The sequence below is a fragment of the Indicator indicator genome, chromosome 36, assembly GCF_027791375.1.
Source record: "Indicator indicator isolate 239-I01 chromosome 36, UM_Iind_1.1, whole genome shotgun sequence".
Lineage (NCBI taxonomy): Eukaryota > Metazoa > Chordata > Aves > Piciformes > Indicatoridae > Indicator > Indicator indicator.
This window is the reverse complement of record NC_072045.1, coordinates 3253431-3278164: the sequence shown is the minus strand read 5'-3', so window position 1 is coordinate 3278164 and position 24734 is coordinate 3253431. Positions and strand designations below refer to the sequence as shown.

The 24734-nt window shown below is 53.9% G+C and overlaps 1 protein-coding gene across 1 annotated transcript in view; it reads left to right on the top strand.

The window, feature by feature from the left end:
- FBN3 (fibrillin 3) overlaps positions 1-24734 on the top strand; it is an 87749-nt gene that overhangs the window by 11111 nt on the left and 51904 nt on the right. Inside the window, exons 4-7 of the mRNA XM_054396250.1 lie at positions 2190-2285; positions 4916-5011; positions 18426-18623; positions 19883-20008. Of these exons, the coding sequence (XP_054252225.1) occupies positions 2190-2285; positions 4916-5011; positions 18426-18623; positions 19883-20008 (516 nt within the window). The remainder of the gene's footprint in view (positions 1-2189; positions 2286-4915; positions 5012-18425; positions 18624-19882; positions 20009-24734) is intronic.

The following is a 24734-nucleotide window of genomic DNA, read 5'->3' as shown; positions in this document are numbered from 1 at the left end:
AAGGGACATCCAAAGGGCCCTTGGTTGGAAGGGACCTCCAAAGGTCATCCCTTCAGCTCCACTGTAAGACAAAGCCAATCCCATCCCACCCTGGGAAGGTTGACCAGGGTGAGCTGTCAGCCATGGAATCATGGAGTGATGGAACTGGGGAGGTTGGGAGAGACCTCTGAGATCATCCAGTCCAACCCCTCAGCTCCCAATGCCACCTCTGCTGCCAAGCCACCACCACTGCACCACCTCCCTCAGCACCACACCCAGGTGGCTCTTAAGCTCCTCCAGGGATGGGCACTCCACCACCTCCCTGGGCAGCCTGGGCCAGGGTCTGAGAACCCTTCCTGGGAGGAATTTGTTGCTTCTCTCCAACCTGAACCTCCCCTGGCACAGCCTGAGGCTCTTTCCTCTTGCCCTGGCACTTTTTGGCTCCCAGTTTGGCTGTGGTGGCTTTCCCAGGGCTGGTGGATTGCAGTGAGGGGTGCAGGGTGGGCACCTGCTGGGCACAGGGCCTCTTCCAGGCAGGTCTCATGGCTGCCAGCCTGGGCAGTGCTTTAGGGAGCCCCAAGCTTGGCTTCCTGGCTGATGGAGCCTTCATCTGAATTCAGCCTGCTCTCTGGCCATGGAGCAAGAGGAAGAGGAGGAGACATCATGGCTAATTCATACCACACCAGCAGAGCATGGAGTAAATGTAGAGCACATGTGCTGAGCATTCCAAAAGCAAAGCCCTGAGACCTCCCTTTCCACTCCCCCTTCCTCCCAAGCTTCCTAGGAATGAGGTGACAGCCATGGGCTGGTGATCCAAGCTCCCAGGGAGCAGTGGTGAGCACCCCAGCAGGCTGTGCAGTGGGAGCTGGCCAGGCTGGGCAGCTGGAACCTCATGGAATTCAAACAGGGCAACCTGCTCCTGTGGCTCACAGCTTTCATGGTGCAGAGCTTCCTCCTGATGGCCAACCTGAATCTGCTCCAGGTCCAAATCATTGCCCCTGGTCCCAGCCCCTTCTGAGCAGTCCCTCCCCAGCCTTCCTGCAGATATTGACATGCAGCTCTGAGGTCTCCCTGGAGCCTTCTCTTCTCCAGGCTGAACAGCCCCAACTCTCCCAGCCTGTGCCCATAGCAGAACTGCTCCAGCCCTCTGCTCATCTTGGTGGCCTCCTCTCCACCACCTCCAGGTCCTTCCTGTGCTGGGGGCCCCCCAGCTGGCCCCAGCCCCGCAGGTGAGGTCTCCCCAGAGCAGAACAGAGGGGCAGGATCCTCCCTCTCCAGCTCTGGCCACACTGCTTTGGATGCAGCCCAGGCTGCCCTTGGCCTTCCAGTGCCCATTGCTGGCTCCTGCCCAGCTTCTCCCCCACCAGCACCCCCGAGTCCCTTAAACCTCCTCTTTGGGTTCTCCTTCAGTAGTGGAGTGATGAAAGAGTTAAAGGCCACACTGATTCTGTGTCTACATGGGGCTGAAACCTCCTGGCTCTTCTTCCTTGCTATTGTTTTCCTCCAGTGCATTTGTCACATCCAGAGTGTCATCATCTGGTGGGAATGCTGCCCTCTGGACCCAGGAAGAATAGAGGAGCTGTGCTTTTCTGCTCAGATTCTTTCCAACCCCCTCTTGGATCAAATGAATTTCACCATCAGGCCACAGTGGGGTTGTAAAAAGAAGAGAAAGAGCTGAAAAGTCGATTGGTTTGGGTTTGGGGGTTATTTTGTTGTTGTTTGTTTTCACCGCACCCAAGAAGTTCTCCTGAAACATCTCCTAGGGCTTGAGTCTGAGGGCATTGAGATGAGCAGCTCAGGATGGAGAGGGATTTGGTACAGCGGTCATGGAGTGGCAGGGTGAGAGGTGATGGCTTCAGGATAGAAGAAGCTGGACTGAGATGAGACCTGAGGAAGAAATTCTTCCCCAGGAGGGTGGGAAGGCACTGGGACAGGTTGCTCAGAGAGGCTGTGGAGGCTCCAAGACTTGAAGTGTTCCAAGCCAGGCTGGATGGGGCCTGGAGCAAGCTGGGCTGGTGGGAGGTGTCCCTGCCCATGGCAGGAGGGTTGGCACTGGATGAGCTTGGAGGTCCCTTCCAACCCAGCCCCTCTGTGAATCTGTTCTGCTCGGGGCGGGAAGGAGTTGAACACTCAGCACACCTGAGGTGCTCAGCCCCCACCTCCAGCAGCTCTCTCCTTGCCAGCTGACATTTCCCTGCTCCTCTCCACAGCCCAAACCTGCAATGTGAGATGCATGAATGGTGGCAGCTGCAACGAGGAGTCCTGCCTCTGCCAGAAGGGCTACACTGGCACCTACTGTGGACAACGTAAGTGCCTGCAGCCCCTCCTGCAGCCCCTCCTGCAGCAAGCAGGGCTGAAGGGCGAGGTGAAGGGCACACAGCCTCAGAGCTGGAGAGGTCACCTTGCACACAGCCATGTGCAGCCTCCCCTGGGTGTCCTGCTCTAGCAGGGGGGTTGGCCTGGATCATCTCCAGAGGTCCCTTCCAATCCCCACCCTGCTGGGATCGTGTGAAGTTCTCACTGGAACAGGCTGCCCAGGGAGGTGGTGGAGTCCCAATCCCTGGAGGGGTTTAAAAGCCACCTGGGGGTGGTGCTGAGGGGGAGGTGGTGCTGAGGGGAGAGGGTGCTGAGGGAGCAGCAGTGGTGGGATTGGGAGCTCTGAGTGAGTGGTTGGAAAGGTCTCTTCCAGCCTCACCAGCTCCAAGGTTCTAAGTCTGTGAGAGTTTGGTTTTAGAGATCACAGAATGGGAGGGGTTGGAAGAGACCTCTGGAGACTGAGTCCAACCCCCCTGCCAGAGCAGGGTCACCCAGGGCAGGTCACACAGGAGCACATCCAGGTGGGGTTGGAAGCTCTGCAGAGCAGGAGACTCCACAACCTCTCTGGGAAGCTGCTGCAGGGCTCCAGCAGCCTCACACCAAAGAAGTTTCTCCTTCTGCTCAGATGGAACCTCCTGGTTTCCAGTTTGCCTCCACTGCCCCTAAAGCTGGGCTGTGTTCCCCTCAACTGCTCCCCAGCTCCCACTGATTGATTTCTGCTGCAGCTTTCCAGAGGGCTGGAGCAGAGGCAGGCTCAGCAGATGGAACATCTCACCCTGAGCAGCTCCAGCTTGGGCAAACCATCAAATAACAGCAACCCAGGGCTGAGAGTGGAACGTGAGAGGAGACCTTAATGATGTGCTGCTCCCAGCTCCACCTAGAATGTCCTCAGAAGAGTTTTCATCATGGTTCAGATATTGGCAAGACATCACTGACGGGGGGGGGGACAATGGAGAGTGCCACTGGCAGGGTCCCAGCCCAGCAGATCTCAGCTTCCTTGGCCCTGGGGTGGGTACAATGCTCTGCAGTGCAGCAGCACCTGGCCTCTGCAGCCCAGAGCTTGGCACCAGACCACTGAAGTCCACCCTGAGGGGCTGCAGATGATTCGTGGATTCATAGAATGGGGGTTGGGTTGGGTTGGAAGGGACCTTCCAGCTCATCCAGTTCCAACCCTCTGCCATGGGCAGGGACACCTCCCACCAGCCCTGGATGCTCAGGTTGCTGTGGACCTCACCTTCCATCAGGTTATATTTCTCATCTTCAGTGCTCTGGTGGTGCTGGGCAGCTGTGAAGTTCTGTGGAGGAGTTTTGGGAGGTGGCACAGCAGCCAGAACAGTCTGCTGGCATCTCAGGGGGTTGGTGGCTGCTGATGTCCCTTGGGGAAGTGGTCCTAACCCTCCAGCCCTTCAACATTCAAAGGGAGTCTGTAAGAAAGATGGAGAGAGACTTTCTGCCAGGGTCTGCTGTGACAGGATGAGGGGAGATGGTCTGAGGCTGCAGCAGGGGAGGTTTAGCCTGGAGATGAGGGAGACAATCATCAATGTGAGGGTGGGGAGGCACCAGACCAGGCTGCCCAGGGAAGCTGTGGATGTCCCCTCCCTGGAGGGGTTCAAGGCCAGGCTGGATGAGGTCTTTAGCAACCTGGACTGGTGGGAGGTGTCCCTGCCCATGGCAGAAGTTGGAACTGGATGATCTGGAAGGTCCCTTCCAACCCAACCCATTCCATGAAGCTATGCCCAGGCTGGTTCTTGGCTTTGGGTAGCTGGCAGCAAGCAGGGAGCTGTTTTGCTCTCCTGTTTTGCTCTTTTCACACATTAAACATTTGCCTCTCTGCAGTTTTTTTTGCTCCCCCCTCATTTGTATTGGTTCTTCTTGCCCTTGACATTTAAATCCCACTGCTGACCTGAAGAAACTGAGATTCCAGAGCTCAGGAAATCCTCTCAAGTGAAATAGGAGTTGATGGCCTTTGTAAAAGGCTTCATTCATAGACAGGAAGCAATTTTCCAGGGGGTAAGAGGACAAAACAAACCCAAACCCAACCCAAAGCAGATTTGTCTCTGTATGGTCACTGCATGCAGGAGACTCCTGATGGGTGGAGGAGATGTTCCAAGTCAAGAGGAGACCTTCTTGTGGCCTTCCAGTATCTGAAGGGGGCTCCAAGAAAGCTGGGAAGGGACTTCTGAGGGTGTTAGGGAGTGATAGGACTGGGGGGGATGGAGCAAGACTAGAAGTGGGGAGATTGAGATTGGGTGATAGGAAGACTGGATAGGAAGATTGGATAGGAAGACTGGTTAGGAAGATTGGATAGGATGACTGGATAGGAAGAGTGGATAGGAAGACTGGTTAGGAAGAAAATTCTTCCCCGTGAGGGTGGTGAGAGACTAGCAGAGGTTGCCCAGGGAGGTGGTGGAAGCCTCATCCCTGGAGGTTTTTGCAGCCAGGCTGGAGGTGGCTGTGAGCAACCTGCTCTGGTGTGAGGTGTCCCTGCCCATGGCAGGGGGGTTGGAACTGGCTGAGCCTTGAGGTCTCTGCCCGTTCTGTGATTCTAAGCCCTCCCAGCAGCACTTGGGGCTCTGCAGGGGCTGTGAGGTGACTGCTTTGTCTCTCTGTGTGCCAACAGCTGTGTGTGAGAACGGCTGCCAGAACGGAGGGCGCTGCATCGGCCCCAACCGCTGCGCCTGCGTCTATGGCTTCACCGGCCCCCAGTGCGAGAGAGGTAAGGGACAGGTCCCCAGCACACCCCCTGCCCCCTCCAGCCCTCCCAGGGCTCAGCTGGGGAGGGTACTACCTTGGTTAGTACCCAAAGGTGAATGAGCTGCATGAGGGGATGGAGAGCAGCCTCAGGCGGTTGGCAGTAGCACCCAACTGGGCAGCTCTGTGGAGCTCTTTGTCACTGCAGAGGGACCTGGCCAGGCTGCATCAAAGGGATGAGGTTCAACAAGGCCAAGTGCTGGGTCCTGCACTTGGGTCACAACAACCCCATGAAGGCTCCAGGCTTGGGGCAGTGGAGGAAGCTCCAGGCTTGGGGCAGTGGAGGAAGCTCCAGGCTTGGGGCAGTGGAGGAAGCTCCAGGCTTGGGGTGATGGAGGAAGCTCCAGGCTTGGGGCAGTGGAGGAAGCTCCAGGCTTGGAGTGATGGAGGAAGCTCCAGGCTTGGAGTGATGGAGGAAGCTCCAGGCTTGGGGCAGTGGAGGAAGCTCCAGGCTTGGGGCAGTGTGTGCCCAGGTGACCAAGAAAGCCTCCAGCATCCTGGTCTGGGTCAAGAATAGTGTGGCCAGCATGAGCAGGGGAGTGGTTGTCCTCCTGTCCTGGGCACTGGAGAGGCCACAGCTGGAATTCTGGGTTCAGGAGAAGGAGCTGGGAGCACACAGAGGTTGCTGTGTAAGGATTTGCCCAACTGAGGCAGGAGGTCCATCAGCTGGGGCTGGGGTGAGTGCTTTGCTCCCCACTTCTGCAGCTCCCTGCTCCTGGTTTTTGGCTGAGCTGAGGTGTGAGGTTTTGGCTGAGCTGTGAGGAAGTTTTTGGCTGAGCTGGGAGTGAGGTTTTGGCTGAGCTGGGAGGAAGGTTTTGGTTGAGCTGTGAGATTTTGGCTGAGCTGGGAGGAAGGTTTTGGTTGAGCTGGAAGAGAGGTTTTGACTGAGCTGTGAGGTTTTGGATGAGCTGGGAGGGAGGTTTTGACTGAGCTGTGAGGTTTTGGTTGAGCTGGGAGGAAGGTTTTGGTTGAGCTGTGAGGTTTTGTCTGAGCTGTGAGGTTTTGGTTGAGCTGGGAGGGAGGTTTTGACTGAGCTGGGAGGTTTTGGCTGAGCTGTGTGGTTTCTCCCTTTGCTGCTGGCTGAGGTGGACACCACAGCACACTGAAAGGGTTGTTGGCACAGGGTAGGGGAGGTGGCAGAGTGGCAGGGAGCAGAAATGAAACAGAAACACAAAGCTGATGTGTAAAACTCCCAGGATTAAGATCAAAGCACCCTGGAACTCTTCTGCTTTTCTAGCTTCTCTCTTTCCCCCCTCCCCAGGTTTGGGCTAATTCTGTTCAGCTCCAATGTCCCAGACTTGGCCTGCTCTTGCCTCCTCATGTTGTTTTTTCCATGTTGGGGGATTCTTGGCACCATGATTTAGAGGGTGAGAGAGGACTAACAGTTGGTTTCCGGTAGCCCAGGATCAGGCAGAGCTGCTTGAGCAGCAGCCAGGCAGAACTTGACAGAGTTGTGCAATGTTCCCTGGGCTGCAGAAGGTTTCTGCTGAGCCTCACGGTTGCAGGTGCCCTGTAAAAGGCCTCTGCTGTGGTTTGAGTCTCACATTTATTGGATGCAGGGAAGGGAAAGGTCTTTCAAAGCCTCCAGCAGACGTTTATGGAACTGTTCCTTGTTCCCAGCTCCTCCTCTGTCTCCTCCTGCAAACCACTCCAGCACTGCAGTTGGATGTTCTTGAAGCCCTCTCCCTGCCTTTGTCCAGCACACTCAGAGAGGTCTTATGAGGAGCAGCTGAGGGAGCTGGGGGTGTTCAGGCTGGAGAAAAGGAGGCTGAGGGGAGACCTCATGGCTCTGCACAGCTCCCTGAGAGGAGGCTGGAGCCAGGTGGGGGTTGGTTCTCCTTAGAAACAAGAGATAGAACAAGAGGAAACAACCTCAGGTCGCCGCAGGGGAGGTTTAGGTTTGGATATGAGAAGAAACTTCTTCACTGAAAGGGTTCTCCAAGCCTGTCCCAGGCTGCCCTGGGAGGTGGCTGAATCCCCACCCCTGGAGGTGACTGAAAGCACCAGAGCTGTGGTGCTGGGGACCATGGTTGAGCCCCAGCCTTGGCACAGTTAGGGAATGGTTGGAGTGGAGGAGCTGAAAGTCCTTCTCTGAGCAAAATGGTTCTGAGATTGGCACTGCTTCAGTTCTGAGAAGGTTGCTGGACACCATGGAGAGGTGTGAGGATCAGAGGGGTGTCAGGATCTCTTTTGAAGGCTCTGCCTTGAAAGATTCCTTCCCCTAAAACCTTCAACTCTATCTGGATTGCTGCTCATTCCTTTTTCCCTTTCCCTCTCTCCTCCTCCCTCTCTCCTCCTCCCTCTCTCCTCCTCCCTCTCTCCTCCTCCCTCTCTCCTCCTTCTCTCCTCCTCTCCTCCTCTCCTCCTCCCTCTCTCCTCCTCCTTCTCTCCTCCTCCCTCTCTCCTCCTCCCTCTCTCCTCCTCCCTCTCTCCTCCTCCCTCTCTCCTCCTCCCTCTCTCCTCCTCCCTCTCTCCTTTTTCTTTTTTTATTTTTCTTTCTCTTTGTTTCCTTTCTCTTTGTTTCCTTTCTCTTTGTTTCCTTTCTCTTTTGTCATTTCTCTTTTGTCTGTCTCTTTGTTCTTTCTAGTTTTTCTTTCTCATTTGTCTTTCTCTTTTTACTTTCTCTATTTTAGTTCTCTTTTTTTCGTTCTCTTTTTTCCTTCTCTTTTTTCTTTCTCTTTTTTCTTTCTCTTTTTTCTTTCTCTTTTTTCTTTCTCTCTTTTTTCTTTCTCTCTTTTTTCTTTCTCTCTTTTTTCTTTCTCTCTTTTTTCTTTCTCTCTTTTTTCTTTCTCTCTTTTTTCTTTCTCTCTTTTTTCTTTCTTTTTTCTTTCTCTCTTTTTTCTTTCTCTTTTTTTCTTTCTTTTTTTTCTTTCTCTTTTTTTCTGTCTCTGTTTTTCTTTCTCTTTTTTTTCTTTGTCTTTTTTTTCTTTCTCTTTTTTTTGTTTCTCTTTTTTTTCTTTCTCTTTTTTTTCTTTCTCTTTTTTTTCTTTCTCTTTTTTCTCTTTCTCTTTTTTCTCTTTCTCTTTTTTTTCTTTCTCTTTTTTGTTTCTAGCTGCCAAGGGTCTGAAGTGTTGAGGTTTGTGAATCTGTATGGACATTGGCTGTTAAAAAAGTAGTAATAATAAAAAAAAAAAAAAAAAAAAGAGCTGGAAATTTCTTAAAGAAACTTCTGGATCCAGCAATGCCAGGACTGAAAACTCCAAAGTGTCCTGGACTGTGTGTGCATGGAGAGGCAGGGGAAGGAAGGAAGGAAGGGGTCTGAGCAGGGGCAGGCTTTGGAGACATCTTGTAATGTATAAAATTCTTTAAATAAAGAGAGCATTTTCACAAAGCCTTCAGAGATTTGGGTTAGTCCAGACTTGTACTCAGAGACAAAACAAGCTCTCCAGCTGTGTACACACAGGGCTGGGCTGCCAAGACAAACAGCAAGCCTGCTCTGCCAGGGGATGGGAGGACTTACACTGCTCAGGGAGGCTCCTGGCTGGGCAGGCTGTGGGTTTGCAGCCAGGTGAGGTGGTTGTGAGTGACCCAGCAGCAGTAATTAGGCTGACAGCAAAGAACTCAACTCTTCCAAGGAGAAAATGAATTCCTGCTCCCTCTCTGGGCTTGGTAGGATGAAGTCCCTGAGTGGAGACTTGGCCACTGTTGGGTTTGTGTTCGGTTTCCCCACTCAGAGCTGTGGTGGTTGAGGTCTTTGTAAGGGTCCTTGGGGCTCTCCCAAGTAACAACAGGCTGAAGGAGCGGCTTGGAAGCTACAGGGACCATCCCTAGCTCTCAGTTTAATCTCTGAAGAAAGATTAAGTCAAAGCAAAGCCTGGACCTGATGGTCTTAAAGAGCTTCTCCAACCTAAATAACTCTCTGAAATGCTTGGGCTCCATGTGGGGGAAGGACAGGTCTCAACCCAGGGCTCCATGATGGAGCTGGGAACGTGGCTGAGTGTGCTGGAAATCCCGGGGTCTCCTCTCTTTGGCATCTCAATGCCACTCACTGTCTGGTGAGACATCACTCACCTCCCTCCTTCCCACCCAGGGTGATGCTTCTCATGGGGGGAACCCTTACAACTGTTGAGGCTGGAAGAGACCTTTGGGTCCCACTGCTCCCCCAGAGCTCCCAATCCATTCCACAGCCACTCAGATCTGAGCCTGGGAGCTGGGATTCTCCAGGAAAAAAACAAACAAACCAAAACAAAACAAAAAACAAACCAGCTCAATCCTGGTTGTTCCCAGTCTTCAGAGAGCTGATCCTTCCCCTCTGAGGTCTCCTTTTCCCCCTGCTCTGAGGTCTCCTTTTCCCCCTGCTCTGAGGTCTCCTTTGCCCCCCCTCACTGAGGTCTCCTTTCTCCCCGCACTCTGGGATCTCCTTTCCCCCCGGGGTCTCCTTTCCCCCCTCTGAGGTCTCCTTTCTGGCAGGGTTTGGGAGTGCCAACTGTAAACTGGCCAAGCAGTGCCCATCTGTGGTGCTGCCAAGCTGCCATTCCAACCCCACAGCTCTACCTCCAGCTCCCTCAAGGGGTTTTGACTTTCTTTCACCCTAAAAACAGAGGAGAGGGCATCTCTCTCTCTCTTTTTTTTTTCCTTCTCCTCTCCCCTTTTAAACTCAAATCAACCAAATGCCTGACAGCCAAGCAACAGCTTCTGCTGCCCTGGGCTCCATGAGCTGCTCCATGAGCTGCTCCATGAGCTGCTCTTTCCTCTTCTCTTTCCTCTTCTCTTCTCTTCTCTTCTCTTCTCTTCTCTTCTCTTCTCTTCTCTTCTCTTCTCTTCTCTTCTCTTCTCTTCTCTTCTCTTCTCTTCTCTTCTCTTCTCTTCTCTTCTCTTCTCTTCTCTTCTCTTCTCTTCTCTTCTCTTCTCTTCTCTTCCTCTCTTCTCTCTTCTCTCTTCTCTCTTCTCTCTTCTCTCTTCTCTCTCTCTCTTCTCTTCTCTCTTCTCTTCTCTCTTCTCTTCTCTCTTCTCTTCTCTCTTCTCTTCTCTTCTCTCTTCTCTCTCTCTTCTCTCTCTCTTCTCTCTCTCTTCTCCTCTTCTCTTCTCTCTTCTCTTCTCTCTTCTCTCTCTCTTCTCCTCTCTTCTCTCTCTTCTCTTCTCTCTCTCTTCTCTCTTCTCTTCTCTCTTTCTCTTCTCTCTTCCTTCCTCTCTTCTCTCCTCTCTTCTCTCTCTCTTCTCTTCTCTCTTCTCTTCCTCTCTTCTCTTCTCTCTTCTCTTCTCTCTCTCTTCTCTCTTCTCTTCTCCTCCTCTCTTCTCTCTTCTCTTCTCCTCTCTCTCTCCTCTCTTCTCCTCTCTCTCTTCTCTTCTCCTCTCTTCTCTCTTCTCTTCTCTCTTCTCTTCTCCTCTCTTCTCTCTCTCTCCTCTCTTCTCTCTCTCTCTTCTCCTTCTCTCTTCTCTTCTCCTCTCTCTTCTCTCCTTCTCCTCTCTTCTCTTCTCTCTTCTCTTCTCCTCTCTTCTCTCTCCTCTCTTCCTCTCCTCTCTTCTCTCTCTCTCTTCTCCTTCTCTCTCTCTTCTCTTCTCCTCTTCTCTTCCTCTCCTTCTCCTCTCTCTCTCTCCTCTCTTCTCTCCTCTCTCTCTCCTCTTCTCTCCTCTCTTCCTCTTCTCTCTCCTCTCTTCTCTCTCTCTCTCTTCTCTCTCCTTCTCTTCTCTTCTCTTCTCCTCTCTTCCTCTTCTCCTCTCTTCTCTTCTCCTCTCTCTCTCTTCCTCTCTCTCTTCTCTTCTCCTTCCTCTTCTCTTCTCCTCTCTTCTCTTCTCCTTCTCTCTCTTCCTCTTCTCCTCTCTCTTCCTCTTCTCTTCTCTTCTCTCCTCTCCTCTCCTCTCTCCTCTCCTCTCTCCTCTCCTCTCCCCTCTCCTCTCCCCTCTCCTCTCCCCTCCTCTCCTCTCCCCTCTCCTCTCCCCTCCTCCTCTCCCCTCTCCTCTCCCCTCTCCTCTCCCCTCTCCTCTCCCCTCTCCTCTCCCCTCTCCTCTCCCCTCTCCTCTCCCCTCTCCTCTCCCCTCTCCTCTCCCCTCTCCTCTCCCCTCTCCTCTCCCCTCTCCTCTCCCCTCTCCTCTCCCCTCTCCTCTCCCCTCTCCTCTCCTCTCCTCTCTCCTCTCCTCTCCTCTCCTCTCCTCTCTCCCTCTCCTCTCTCCTCTCCTCTCCTCTCCTCTCCTCTCTCCTCTCCTCTCCTCTCCTCCTCTCCTCTCCTCTCCCTCTCCTCTCCCCTCTCCTCTCCCCTCTCTTCTCCCCCTCTCCTCTCCCCTCTCCTCTCCCCTCTCCTCTCCCCTCTCCTCTCCCCTCTCCTCTCCCCTCTCCTCTCCCCTCCCCTCTCCCCTCCCCTCTCCCCTCTCCTCTCCCCTCTCCTCTCCCCTCTCCTCTCCCCTCTCCTCTCCCCTCTCCTCTCCCCTCTCCTCTCCCCTTTCCTCTCCTCTCCTCTCCTCTCCTCTCCTCTCCTCTCCTCTCCTCTCCTCTCCTCTCCTCTCCTCTCCTCTCCTCTCCTCTCCTCTCCTCTCTCCTCTCCTCTCCTCTCCTCTCTCCTCTCCTCTCTCCTCTCCTCTCCTCTCTCCTCTCCTCTCTCCTCTCCTCTCCTCTCTCCTCTCCTCTCTCCTCTCCTCTCTCCTCTCTTCTTTGCTCTGCTCTTTGCTCTTTTCTCTGCTCTGCGGCTCCAGTAAGAGGCTGCTTTGTGCTGGGAGTCATCTAACCCCCTTCACACCTCATTCAGGAAATTCTCCACTCCAGAGGTAAATACCTTAAGAGCTGGGTACTCAGAGAGCCTCAGCATCGTTTCCTCTCCCTCCTTGACATCTTCAGCCCTCAAGTTCTGAGGGGCTGACCCCAGCAGCCAAGTGGGAACATGACCTCACATTACATCAGTGTGGGAGGAAAAAGCTGCAGCACAGGAAAAATGAATCTGTGGGGAGCAGAGAGGCCAATTTTTTTTTTTTTTTTTAAGAGTTACAGGAAAAATGAAGCATTTTTGATGTCAGGGCTCAGCTCTCTCTCACTGCCTCCTGCAAGCAGGAAAAAAATGTGCTGGAGAAAGTGGCAGCCTCAGGTGGAGGTATGGAAGCTCCTCCTAGCTCCCAAGGGTGAGGTTGAACTTGGGGTTATTTTTTTTCCATCCCCAGGGCTGGAGCCTTCCCTGTGGGTGCCAGCTGCTGCCCCCCATGAAAGAAAGTCTGCCCTTGAGTATGGGAAAATAAGAGCTGGAGAGTAGCATTCTCCATCTTCATGGAGGCTGTGGCTCCTAGGGTTTGTGTAGTTCAGGAGGTCCTTGCTAGGTCTTCAGGTCCTCTCCTTCAGTTCTTCAGTCTGAGGGTGGTGAGACTCTGGCACAGGCTGCCCAGGGAGGCTGTGGCTGCCTCCTCCCTGGGGGTGTTGAAGGTCAGGCTGGATGAGGTCTTGAGCAGGGGGTTGGAGGAGATGATCTCTGAGCTCTATTCCGACCTGAGCCATTCAGGACTCCAAATGAGCTCTTTCTCATGCCCAGCCTGTTCCAGAAGCCTGGAATCTCTCCAGGGAGTTGGATTTATTCAGTTTAATTGATTCCATCACTGCCAAACCTCTCAGAACCTCTCAGGATGCCTTGAGCCTGGCTGTGAGGTGTCTCTGCCTCCCAATGCCATCACCATCAATAAGATCTCCTTTCAGCCTTGTCTTCTCCAGCCCAAAGAGCCTCAGGGCTCTCAGCCTTTTCTCCTCACGGAGCTGTTGCAGTCCCTTCAGCATCCTCAGAGCCTCTGCTGGACACTCTCCAGCACATCCTTGTCCCACTTCATCTGGGGAGCCCAGAGCTGGCCCCAGTCCTCCAGATACTTAAGCACTAGAAGAATTGCCTTGGATTTTCCTGTCTGGGGGTGATTGAAGAGCAAGTCCTACAAACCTTGGTTGGGTCTAATTCTCAGAGTCAGGAAAAGGAGGGGGGGGAAGGGAGGGAATCCCCAAATCCCTCCCTCCAGCCCTGACTTTTCCAGTGCCAGACAGCCTGTGCCATGTGTAAACAGAAAGCAGGATCCAAGACACCATCTTGCAGCACACTGATGGATGCTGTGCCTCAGCATAAACTCTGCTTTAATCCACTTGGATTTCCAGATGGTGGGAATATTGCAGGAGTCTCCATTACTCTTGCTGGCAAAGCCTTTCCACTTCCCCCTCCTGAGAAGAGTGATTAGGAGTGGCTTTGTCTCAGCTATTCCCTTCATAATGGCAATAATAAGCTCTTGCATTTGCCTTTCATAAGAGGCTATTTCCTCTTCAGAATGATTTCCCTCCATCCCCTCCCCCCCAAAAAATTTTTAGTCGAATTTGGAGGCTTAGGAGAAATGAAGCAGCCCCACAGGATGTGTCTGATCCCTTCCCCTCCATGTGAAAGCCACAGCAGGAAGCAGCCAAGAGTGATGTGGTCCCTTTGCTCCCTTTGAACTGCAGGCACAGCCCTGAGCTTCCAAAGTGCTGCTCCTAGTGAAGGGCTAAGTAGGGATGGACAGATCCCATCCCATCAGCTGCAAGCTCCCCAGAGCCCCAGAGCTGCTGCTGGCAAGAAAGGGACCACCACCAAGTGCTTCATGGATGTTCAGTGATGGGTGAGAGCTCAGGCAGCTCTTTGATCTCAGGCTTCGTGTTTCACTTGTAGATAGAGTGCAGGATGCCAGCATGGTGGGGATCAGAAGGAGCTCAGCCAGTCCAAGCCCCCTGCTCCAGCAGGGCACCCACAGCAGCTTGCCCAGGAGCACAGTGCCCAGGGGGGGTTGGAAGCTCTCCACAGAAGGAGACTCCACAACCTCTCTGGGCAGCTGCTGCAGGGCTCCAGCAGCCTCACACCAAAGAAGTTTCTCCTCCTGCCCAGATGGCACCTCCTGGGGTCCAGTTTGTGCCCCTTGGCCTGTCCCTGGGCTCTACTGAGCAGAGTCTGGCCCCAGCCTCTTGCCCCCCACAGGTCCCTTTAGCTCTTGCTGAGCATTGCTCAGGTCCCCTCTGGGGACTGCACTGCCCCTTGAGATACAAAACCTTTGCTGAAGGAGCCAGAAGCAGCTGAAGGCAGCTGCAGCTCCTGCACAGTGGCACTGAGGCCATCAGGCAGACCTGCAGAGCCAGCCACAGGGTCTGCAAGTTCCTGCTCAGTGGCATCCTTGCCACCACTTCCTCCCAGCTCATTGTCCCAGAAGGAAGGGAGGCAAAGTCTTCCCCAAAATGCTTCCCACCTGGCAGCCAAAAAGAAGTTTTGCTTCCCTCACCCAGGAACTCCCAATCCAGGAGGAACCTCCTCCAGCTCAGCCCCAGCCCAACCACCATCCCCAATGTGTTTTCCCCTCCATCTCCAGGAGCCTGCCCCCAGCCCTGCTCTCTGCCAAAGGCCTTTGAGAGGAGCAAGCTTCCACCTGTGGCAGAGGTGTGTGGGGAAGGGTCTGGAGCCCCCAACCCCCTGTGCCGCTCCCAGCACCTCCATTCCTGCTCCTCCGTGCTGAGCAGGCACAACCTGGGGTCTCTGCCAGGATGGAGGAGCCAGGGTGGCAGTGCCAGGGGTTGGAATGGACCTCTGGGGACCATCTAGCCCAGCTCCAACCCTTCCAGAGGTTTCCACAACCCCCTTGGTACTCCTGGCCCCGTGGTGCTGTCTGTGTGCTTTGTGCCTCAGCTGCTGCTGGAGTGGAGGAGCCCTGGGAGGAGGAGGAGGGTTGTGAGTGGAGCTCGCTCTCAGGTTTCATCAGGGCTGAGGCTTTGACAGGAAACTGTAAAAATAGGACAGGAAAACTTAAAAAAAAAAAGTTCTGCCTTTCCTATTTCCTTGGAGTGTGTTTTTTCAGCACTTGGAATGTCTGGCCTGAGCAGCCACCCCCAGCCAGCTTTTTCTTCTCTGCTCAAGTCCAAACAGTTAACCATCAGGAATGTGGCTGTGTTTGGATGAGGTAAGGAAATGACTAGGTGGAGAAAGTATTCCATGAGAAAGGAGCCCTTGACTGTGAGACCCTCACTGCTGTTCTCCTCCTGTCCACCATCTCCCCCCTCCCACCGAAGCTGTCACGTCCCAGCACAGCCTGAGAGCCTCAGCAGATCCTTGGAGCTGCTGAGACCTCTGATCCCTGGCAAATCCCTGCCTCCCCCACTCCCAGCAGCAGGAATAATCACAGGGGGGTTGGTTGGCTCCCTTCAGTTGGTCTCTTGGCTGGTGGCTCTTGGATGCTGCTCCCCTCTCTGCTTTCCCATCCCTTTATGGTCTCTCCAGCAGCAGGGCAGGAATTGCTCCTTCAGCATTTTGTGGGGAAGTTATCAGCTGTCCCAACAGGTCCCAAAGGGCTTGGCCAGGCTACTCTGTCGGTTCTCCAGGGAGCAGGCAGCCAGAGCTGTGTGGGAAGCATTTTGGGTAGAGGGATCTGCCAGATGAGTGCCTTGTCCTGGCTGCTGCAGCTCCTGCTGGCTCCCAGAGCTGCTCCAGAAGGTTACAGACAGAAGGGGCAGGGCTGTGCCTGGGGGACCAAACCTCCTGCTGATGGAAGTCATTCATTGAGAACAGAAAAAGAGATAAGATCTGAAGGCTGGAAGCCCTCTGCTGTGAGGCCAGGCTGAGAGAGTTTGGGGTTCTTCAGCCTGGAGAAGAGAAGGCTCCAGGGAGACCTTCTGGTGGCCTTTCAGGACCTTCAGTGGTCTGGTGCCAAGCTCTGGGCTGCAGAGGCCAGGTGCTGCTGCACTGCAGAGCCTTGCACCCACCCCAGAGCCAAGGAAGCTGAGATCTGCTGGGCTGGGACCCTCTGTTGTTCCCCTCCCTGTCAGTGATGGCTTCAAGTGCTTGAACCCCCTGGAACCTCCCACCTCTTCCATGCAGCCTGTGGCTGGCAGCAGATGGCCACAGCAACCATGAAGCATTCCTGCACTTGCAGCCTGGACTCACCAATGAGGAAAGTTCAGGATGCCTACAGGGAGGTTTTCAGGAAGCTGCTTGCAAGAGGAATGTGGTGGAAGAGCATTTGTAATGGCAGGGATCCCACCCAGTGTCTCCCCAGGGATGCTCAGCTTGGAATGACCACCAGTAGCTATGGGGGAGCTTAAGGATCTCCATGGCAACCATCCCAGCATGGACACAGGGACTGAGCTCTACTCCTGTTACACTTCCTCAGTTCTGAGCACATCTGGGGCCTGTGTTGGCTGCAGGGTTGAGCAGATAAGACCCAGCACAGCTCTGCAGCATCTGCTAAAGTGCCAGGTGCAGGCTGGGTGATGCTTCAGAGCCCTTTCAGAGGGTCTGAGAACAGAGAGAGGAGCAAGGAGGCTGATTTTGTGTGGCTCCTGACAAGTGGTTGAGGCTTCTGTTGTGCCTTAAGTTGTGCAAAGGGAGGGTGAGGTTGGAGATGAGGAACAATTTCTTTGCTGCAAGAGTGGTCAGGGATTGGAAGAGGCTGCTCAGGGGGGTGGTGGAGTCCCCAGCCCTGGAGGGGTTCAAGAGGCTGCAGGTGTGGTGTTTCAGGATGTAGCTTGGTGGTGATGGGAGCTGGGTGATGGTCAGACTGGGTGAGCTTCAAGGTCTTTTCCAAGCTTAATGGAGCCTTTTGCAACCTCAGTGCTCACTCCTCTTGCTGGCTGGAGTGGTTTGGAGCTGAGGCAGAGAAGGGCTGGACTGCAGCTGAGGAAGAAGTTCTCCAGTGTGAGGGTGGTGAGACTCTGGCACAGGCTGCCCAGGGAGGCTGTGGCTGCCTCCTGCCTGGGGGTGTCAAGGCCAGGCTGGATGAGCAGCTGAGCCTAGTTGAGAGGTGTCCCTGGTCATGGTGTGGAGATTGGAGGAGATGAGCTCTGAGCTCCCACCCTGAGCCATTCTGGGATTCAAGGAATCTATGAGGAACCTGTGGCTGAGGTCATTGTGGTGGTACCTGGAGAGGGCTCTGGTTGAGGTCTACTCACATCAAGGTACAACCCAAAAGCTGAGGTGTGGAGAGGAAAGGGCTAAGTGTGCACCTCCCAGCTGGTTCTGCTGAGGCCTGGGGGGGGTTCACCCATGGTGAGAGCAGGGCTCTGAGGAGAACTCCACAAAGCAAGGGACCAAAATAGACTTTTCCTCTGTAGGTGACTTCTTTGGAAGGGAATGAAGCCAAGGAAATTGCAGTCTGGAGGCAGGAAGCTTGGCTGCATTCCAGCTCCCATCTGTTGCTAATTTTAATGGCCCAATTATTAATTATTTTTTTTTTTAATGAGGCACCAATCAGATTTCATGAAGGAAATCTGCACACTTAGGAGGTGTCTAAAGCCCTTTCCCAGCCTATGTATGGATCCCACCTTCCAGGAACCCTCTCACAGGTAGTTGTGCCTCAGGAGTTTGGTCTTTGCTGGTACATTCCTTGGGAAGGAGGTGAATTCCTCACTGGAAGCTGAGATTTCTTCCTGCTTCCTCTTTCAAGCTCACTCAACCTTCCATTTCCAGTGTCCAGCAGTGGGTTGTGGATGAGGACTTGGCTGTCTTGGTCTAGCAGGAAGGGTCCCTGCCCATGCCAGGGGAGTTGGAACTGGATGATCTTTGGGGTCCCTTCCAACCCAACCCATTCTGTGGGTTCCACCTTCCCTCTGCAGACAGAGAGCTACTGGACTGAGCTTTTTTCTTTGGGGGGAAGGGGAAATCATTCAGAATCTTTTCACCTCCACAGAAGAGATTTGAACTGAGCAGAGCCAGGGACTGGTAAACCAAACCCCAACCTGGCAGCTCCCTGCCCAACTTCACCTCTGCAGACCTCCTGCCTGGACATTTGTGATGCTGGAGCTGTTGAGCCTGGAGAGGAGCAGGTTGGGGAACCTCTGGATGAACCACAGAGCAGAGAGCAAATCAGCACCTCCAGCACTGCTCTCCAGCTTGGTCTTTTTGTTTTGTTGGTGTTTTTTTCTTGTTTTGGTGTTTTTTTTCTTTTTTTGGTGTTTTTTTTCGTTTTTTGGTCTTTTTTTCTTTTTTTGGTCTTTTTTTCTTTTTTTGGTCTTTTTTTCTTTTTTTGGTCTTTTTTTTTTCTTTTTTTGGTCTTTTTTTTCTTTTTTTGGTCTTTTTTTGGTCTTTTTTTTCTTTTTTTGGTCTTTTTTTTCTTTTTTTGGTCTTTTTTCTTTTTTTGGTCTTTTCATGACTGTAGATTTTAAAATCTTTTTCATGGCACTACCATGAGGGTGGTGGAGCACTGGAGCAGGTTGCCCAGTGAGGTGGCTGGGTCTCTAACCTTGGAGATATTGAAGATGAGGCTGGACAGGGCTCTGGGCAACCTGCTCTGGTGGAGGATGTCCCTGCTGAGTGCAGAGGGGCTTGGACTGGATGAGCTTTGGAGTTGCCTTCCAGCTCAACCCATTCTGTGGTGACTTTGCACCTGCAAGGCTGTGGTAGGGGGAAGGGGAAGAGGCAGCAAACCCCTGCTGGTTGTGTCCTGCTCTGACCCTTGGATGTTCTTCCCCTTCCCCCCCTCAGACTACCGCACCGGACCCTGCTTCAGCCAAGTCAACAACCAGATGTGCCAGGGCCAGCTGAGTGGCATTGTCTGCACCAAGACCATGTGTTGTGCCACCATTGGCAGGGCCTGGGGTCACCCATGTGAGATGTGCCCTGCCCAGCCTCACCCCTGCCGCCGAGGTTTCATCCCCAACATCCGGACCGGAGCCTGCCAAGGTAAATGCCAGGGAAGGGCTTCCTCAGAGGCAGCAAAAGGAGAGCTGAGCTGAGAGCAGAGCAAAAGGAGAGCTGAGCTGAGAGCAGAGCAAAAGGAGAGCTGAGCTGAGAGCAGAGCAAAAGGAGAGCTGAGCTGAAAGCAGAGCAAAAGGAGAGCTGAGCTGAAAGCAGAGCAAAAGGAGAGCTGAGCTGAAAGCAGAGCAAAAGGAGAGCTGAGCTGAAAGCAGAGCAAAAGGAGAGCTGAGCTGAGAGTAGAGCAAAAAGAGAGCTGAGATGGAAGCACAGCAAAAGGAGAGCTGAGATGGAAGCACAGCAAAAGGAGAGCTGAGATGGAAGCACAGCAAAAGGAGAGCTGAGATGGAAGCACAGCAAAAGGAGAGCTGAGATGGAAGCACAGCAAAAGGAGAGCTGAGATGGAAGCACAGCAAAAGGAGAGCTGAGATGGAAGCACAGCAAAAGGAGAGCTGAGCTGAGAGCAGAGCCAAAGGAGAGCTGAGCTCAAAGCACTGTAACCGCCCCTGGAAAGCCACAAGGATGGTGAAGGGACTTGGACATCTCTCCTGTGAAGAAAGACTGAGAAGCCTTGAGCCCCCTGGGCTGGTGGGAGGTGTCCCTGCCCATGGCACAGGGAGTTGGAATTGGAGGATCTTAAGGTCCCTTCCAACCCAACCCATTCTGGGATTCCATGAGCCTGTGACCATCTGGAGGATGTTCCCTTACCCATCCTGATGTGCACTGAAGGGGGGAAGGGTGAATGCCTGCCAGGAGCCCTGAGGCAGAGTCAGGAGATGTAAATCCACTGCTCACAGTCATAGAATCACTGCTTGGAGAGCCCTTCCAGATCCTCCAGCCCAACCATTCCCTACCTCTGCCAAGGCTAAACCATGGCCCTCAGCACCACAGCTCTGCCTCTTTTCAGCTCCTCCAGGGGTGAGGATTCAGTCAGCTCCCTGGGCAGCCTGGGACAGGCTTGAGAAACCTTTCAGTGAAGAAGTTTCTTTTAATGTCTAACCTCCACCTCCCCTGGGGCACCTTGAGGCTTATCCCTTGTTCCCTGGGAGAAGAGACCAAGCTCCAAGCTCCTCTCCAAGCTCCTTTCAATGAGTTGGAGAGAGTCAGGAGGTGTCCTCTCAGCCTCCTTTGCTTCTCACTCGGAGCAAAGCTTCTTCTTTCTCACAGTGCTCCCAGCATGCTGGGCTGGAGCCTCCCTATGTTGCCCTGGCTGCACTTTCTAACCCCTTTTCCCCTTCCTCCTGTAGATGTGGATGAGTGCCAGGCTATCCCTGGGCTGTGCCAAGGTGGGAACTGCATCAACACAGTTGGCTCTTACGAGTGCAAATGCCCTGCAGGGCACAAGCAGAGTGAGACCAGCCACAGGTGTGAAGGTAAGAGCAAGGACTCCTGCAGCAAGGGCTTCAGAGGAATGAGGATCCCAGCAGGCTCTGTGCTGTCTGACCTGGCTTCAGCCCTTCAGAGAAGCTTTTCCAGACACAGAGGTTCACTCTGTGTGTGTGGGGGGCAGGGGTGGCCATTCCTTGGTGTTGAGAAGACCTCTGTGCCTGTGGATCTTCCTTGGCAGGATGCCATGAGACTTGCTCCAAGCTTAACAGGAGGGCTTCTTGCAGTGCTCTGGCATCCCAGGGCTGGCAGCCAGCAGAACCCAAAGCAGCTATTTTTGGTGCCCCTTTGGTGCCCACATCCCCTGATGTCCTGTGCAGGTTGGCTGCCCAGTGGGCAAAGGTTGGGCTGCCCTAGAACCATGGGAGACAAAAAACTGCTCTGGCCCTGGCCTGCCTCAGCTGTGCTGGCTGGAGCCCAGGCAGAGCACATCTGAGCTGGGTTTAGCAGGAATCTCCTCTGCATCAAGATTAAAACCAATCCATTGTCAGGATCTGTCAGCCAGATGTGAGGAGCCTCTGCCTGGGTCCCCACTGCCCAGAGCAGCCTGGGGTGACCATAAACAGCTTCCTCTCACTCTCCTTCCTGGCAGGCCATAAAAGGAGACATCTCCAGCATCTCCAGGGGCTGCTCCATCACTTAGCTTGCCTCCACTGCTAAGGAGACCACCAAAAGAGGATGCTGTCCTCTGCTGTGATTTGTTGAGCAGGGGTCCTTCTGGGAGAATGAGATCAACAGGAGGGATGCTCTGAAGGGAGAGGGCAGAGACTGCTCTGAAGGGAGAGAGCTGAGACTGCTCTGAAGGGAGAGGGCAGAGACTGCTCTGAAGGGAGAGAGCTGAGACTGCTCTGAAGGGAGAGGGCAGAGACTGCTCTGAAGGGAGAGGGCAGAGACTGCTCTGAAGGGAGAGGGCAGAGACTGCTCTGAAGGGAGAGAGCTGAGACTGCTCTGAAGGGAGAGGGCAGAGACTGCTCTGAAGGGAAAGAGCTGAGACTGCTCTGAAGGGAGAGGGCAGAGACTGCTCTGAAGGGAGAGAGCTGAGACTGCTCTGAAGGGAGAGAGCTGAGACTGCTCTGAAGGGAGAGGGCAGAGACTGCTCTGAAGGGAGAGAGCTGAGACTGCTCTGAAGGGAGAGAGCTGAGACTGCTCTGAAGGGAGAGAGCTGAGACTGCTCTGAAGGGAGAGGGCAGAGACTGCTCTGAAGGGAGAGAGCTGAGACTGCTCTGAAGGGAGGGCAGAGACTGCTCTGAAGGGAGAGCTGAGACTGCTCTGAAGGGAGAGGGCAGAGACTGCTCTGAAGGAGAGAGCTGAGACTGCTCTGAAGGGAGAGGGCAGAGACTGCTCTGAAGGGAGAGAGACTGCTCTGAAGGAGAGGCAGAGACTGCTCTGAAGGGAGAGCGAGACTGCTGAGGAGACTGAGACTGCTCTGAAGGGAGAGCAGAGACTGCTCTGAAGGGAGAGCTGAGACTGCTCTGAAGGGAGAGGCAGAGACTGCTCTGAAGGGAGAGCTGAGACTGCTCTGAAGGAGAGGGCAGAGACTGCTCTGAAGGGAGAGAGCTGAGACTGCTCTGAAGGGAGAGGGCTGAGACTGCTCTGAAGGGAGAGGGCTGAGACTGCTCTGAAGGGAGAGGGCTGAGATTGTTTTTGAGGGCTTCTTTCCCAGGCTTGAGTCCCCAGCAGGCAGGTGGAAGGTGAAGGAGATGCCTTTGGGTTATCACTGCTCCCCTCCAGGCCATGAACCCCCTGGGAGTCACAATGGGGACAGGAGAGTAGAGAGGCAGCACCTTCAGAGGGGTTTGTCTGAGCTGCTGCTTTCTGTGTGAGCATGGGGAGCAGGGCTGGGGAGGAGCAGCTGAGGGAGCTGGGGATGTGCAGCCTGGAGAGGAGGAGGCTGAGGGAGACCTCATTGCTCTCTGCAGCTCCCTGAGAGGAGGCTGGAGTGAGGCTGGTGTTGGCCTCTTCTCCCAAGTAACTAAAGACAGGACAAGAGGAAATGGCCTCAAGCTGTGCCAGGGGAGGGTGGGGTTGGACATGAGGAACAATTTCTTTGCTGCAAGGGTGGTCAGGGGTTGGAAGAGGCTGCCCAGGGAGGTGGTGGAGTCCCCAGCCCTGCAGGTGTTTAAAAAATGTGAGTCCATGGCACCTGCGGCCATGGTTTAGTGCCCATGGAGGTGCTGGGTAGAAGGTTGGACTGGGTGCTCTTTTCCAGCCTTAATGATTGATTCCCTGGAGATCTGAGCTCTGTCTGCCTCTTTGCTGCTGCTTTGGTGTGTCAGGACTGAGCTGGCAGAGCCTGGAGCTCCTGCTTTGCTGAGCTGCTCTGAGCTGTGCTGCCAAAGGAGCTGCATCAGGCCAAGAGACCTCCAGGCTGAGCCCAGGGGGTTGCTCAGAAGTGCACCCAGGAGCACAGGAGGAAGTTTTCTTCCTCCAGGTGTGCTCCAAGCCTAAAGTCTGAGCTCTGCAGGAGTTCCCTTGTTGAGTCTGTGCTAACTTTATAGCTGCTGCAAGGAGTCATTGCTCAGCTTGCACTGGGACCATCCTGCTTTAGGATGAGGAGCTGCTTGCTTCTCATTTCCACATTCCTTATCCCAGCCTAGCATCCAGGAAATATTAAACCCAGCTTAACTAGCAGTGGTAAATTCTTCTCCTAGTTCCCAGAAGCTTGTGTTTTCTGCTTGGAGGATCCCTCCCTGGGATTTTGGGGAGGGTGAAGGCAGCAGATGGGATTGTGTTTGAGCCAAAGGTCAGAGCTGGTGTCACTGTGCCTGGTGATTAATGATGCCTCCCTCATTAACACAGCAGCAGCTCACACCACTGCTCTGCTCTGGGCTCTTTATTGGTGGGAAGAGGCAGGAGTGGAGATGATGCTGTGATCCTTATCTCCTAACACAAATGGCACCTGGGTGAAGGAAGGCTCCATTTCCAGCCCCTGGTGAATAAAGATGCTGCTCTTATGCTAGATCTGTGCTGATAAGGGAGGCCAGCTCAGGACCTGAGCTCCAGAGCCTGTGAGTAGGCTGCAGCTGGATGCAGCAGATGAGTTTGGGTCAGCCCCAGAAGGGGAATGGTAGGGGCTGGAAGGGACCTCTGGAGATCATCCAGTCCAACCCCCCTGCCAGAGCAGTATCACCCAGGGCAGGTCACACAGGAACACACCCAGGTGGGGTTGGAAGCTCTGCAGAGAAGGAGACTCCACAACCTCTCTGGGCAGCTGCTGCAGGGCTCCAGCAGCCTCACACCAAAGAAGTTTCTCCTCCTGTTGAGGTGGAACCTCCTGGCTTCCAGCTTGTGCCCAATGCCCCTTCTCCATGGATCTGCTTTCCATGTTTCCCAAAGCAGTCAAGGCTCTGATTTTGCCTCTGTTGACTCCCAGCCATGTTCCTGGGCTGGAGGGAGCTCTCCTGGGCTGTCCCTGAGCAGAGGGCCAGGCTGGCCCCACGCCAGGAGCACGACAGCCGTGAGGGTGTTTTCAATCTCCCTCCAAACCCTGGACAGAGGAGCTGATTGTTTGGCCTCCATTAAAGGCTCATTCCCATGGATTTGGTGTGGTTTGGAGGGTTCCATTACACTGCTCTGTGGTTTCTTTGTGCTTTCTGGAAGGGAAGGTCCCATGAGCTGCATGGGAGAGAGCTGCTGAGGCATGACCTCTGCTACGTGACATGGAGAGGTTTTCTCCATCAAGGCCTGGGGTTTTTTTTCCCTTCCCTGCAGCAGAGGGAGAGGTTGGGGTTTCAACATCTCTGTGGGCACCCGTGTTGGATGGGCTTTGCAGACTGAAGCTCTGTAGCCTTTGGCTTCCAAGCACTTTCTGCCTTAATGCTGAGGCCAACTCCAACCCAGCGAGCTGGAGAGCAGGTCCAAAATCAACGTTTGCATTGAATCCTGCCATTGTCTGAGGAGCAGAGTGCACAGGAGCTTTGCTTGAAGTTTTGAACAGAGAGTTGGAAAAGTCCTGAAGTAGCCAGGTTGGGGTTGGAAGAGTTCCTCTCCCTGGAGCTGTGGCAGCTGGGTGGTGGTGAGAGGTGTCCGTAGCCATCCAGCTCTGCCTGGAACCAGCTCCCAACGAATCCAAACGAGGAGACTCTTGACAAAGAGAAAACAAAGAAGGCAAATGATGTGGTGAGGCAGGACTGAAAAAGGACAACAAAGCCCTGGAGCTCTGCTCCTCAAAGCACAGGATGTGCAAATGGTCTTTGAGAAACTCCAGCTTGGCTTCTGCCTCCTGGGCTGCTGCTGCTGCTCTCATCTGAGCTGAGTTTCCAAGGGGGATTAAAAGAGAAGCTGCAGTTTGAGGGGAACCTTTTTGGCTTTCCCTCTGCTCTTCCTTACCCATGGGATGTGGTTCCTGCTCCCACAAAAAGCCCTGGGGGACTGCTGCCATGAGGAAGGATGGGCAGGAGGTGCCTGCCTAGCAGCTCCCTGCCACCAGCAGCTTCAGGAGAGCAGGGAGGAGGCTCTGCTGCAGAAAAGCTCTTTCCCTTCTCAGCGTTCTGCAGACTGTAACCCAACACAGGGCTGTAATTAAGGGACAGGGCAGGCTGTGGTGATAAAATCTCCCTCACTGCAGGGGCCCAGCTGGGGGAATTGGTTTCTGTAGCTCTGCAGAGCTGCCCTTGCAGGGTTCAAGCAGTGTCTGGCTGGTGGAGCATCAAAGAGCTGTAAAGGAGCATGGCAAGGACAGAGGATGTGTCTCTGCTGCTTGCAGAGGGAGGC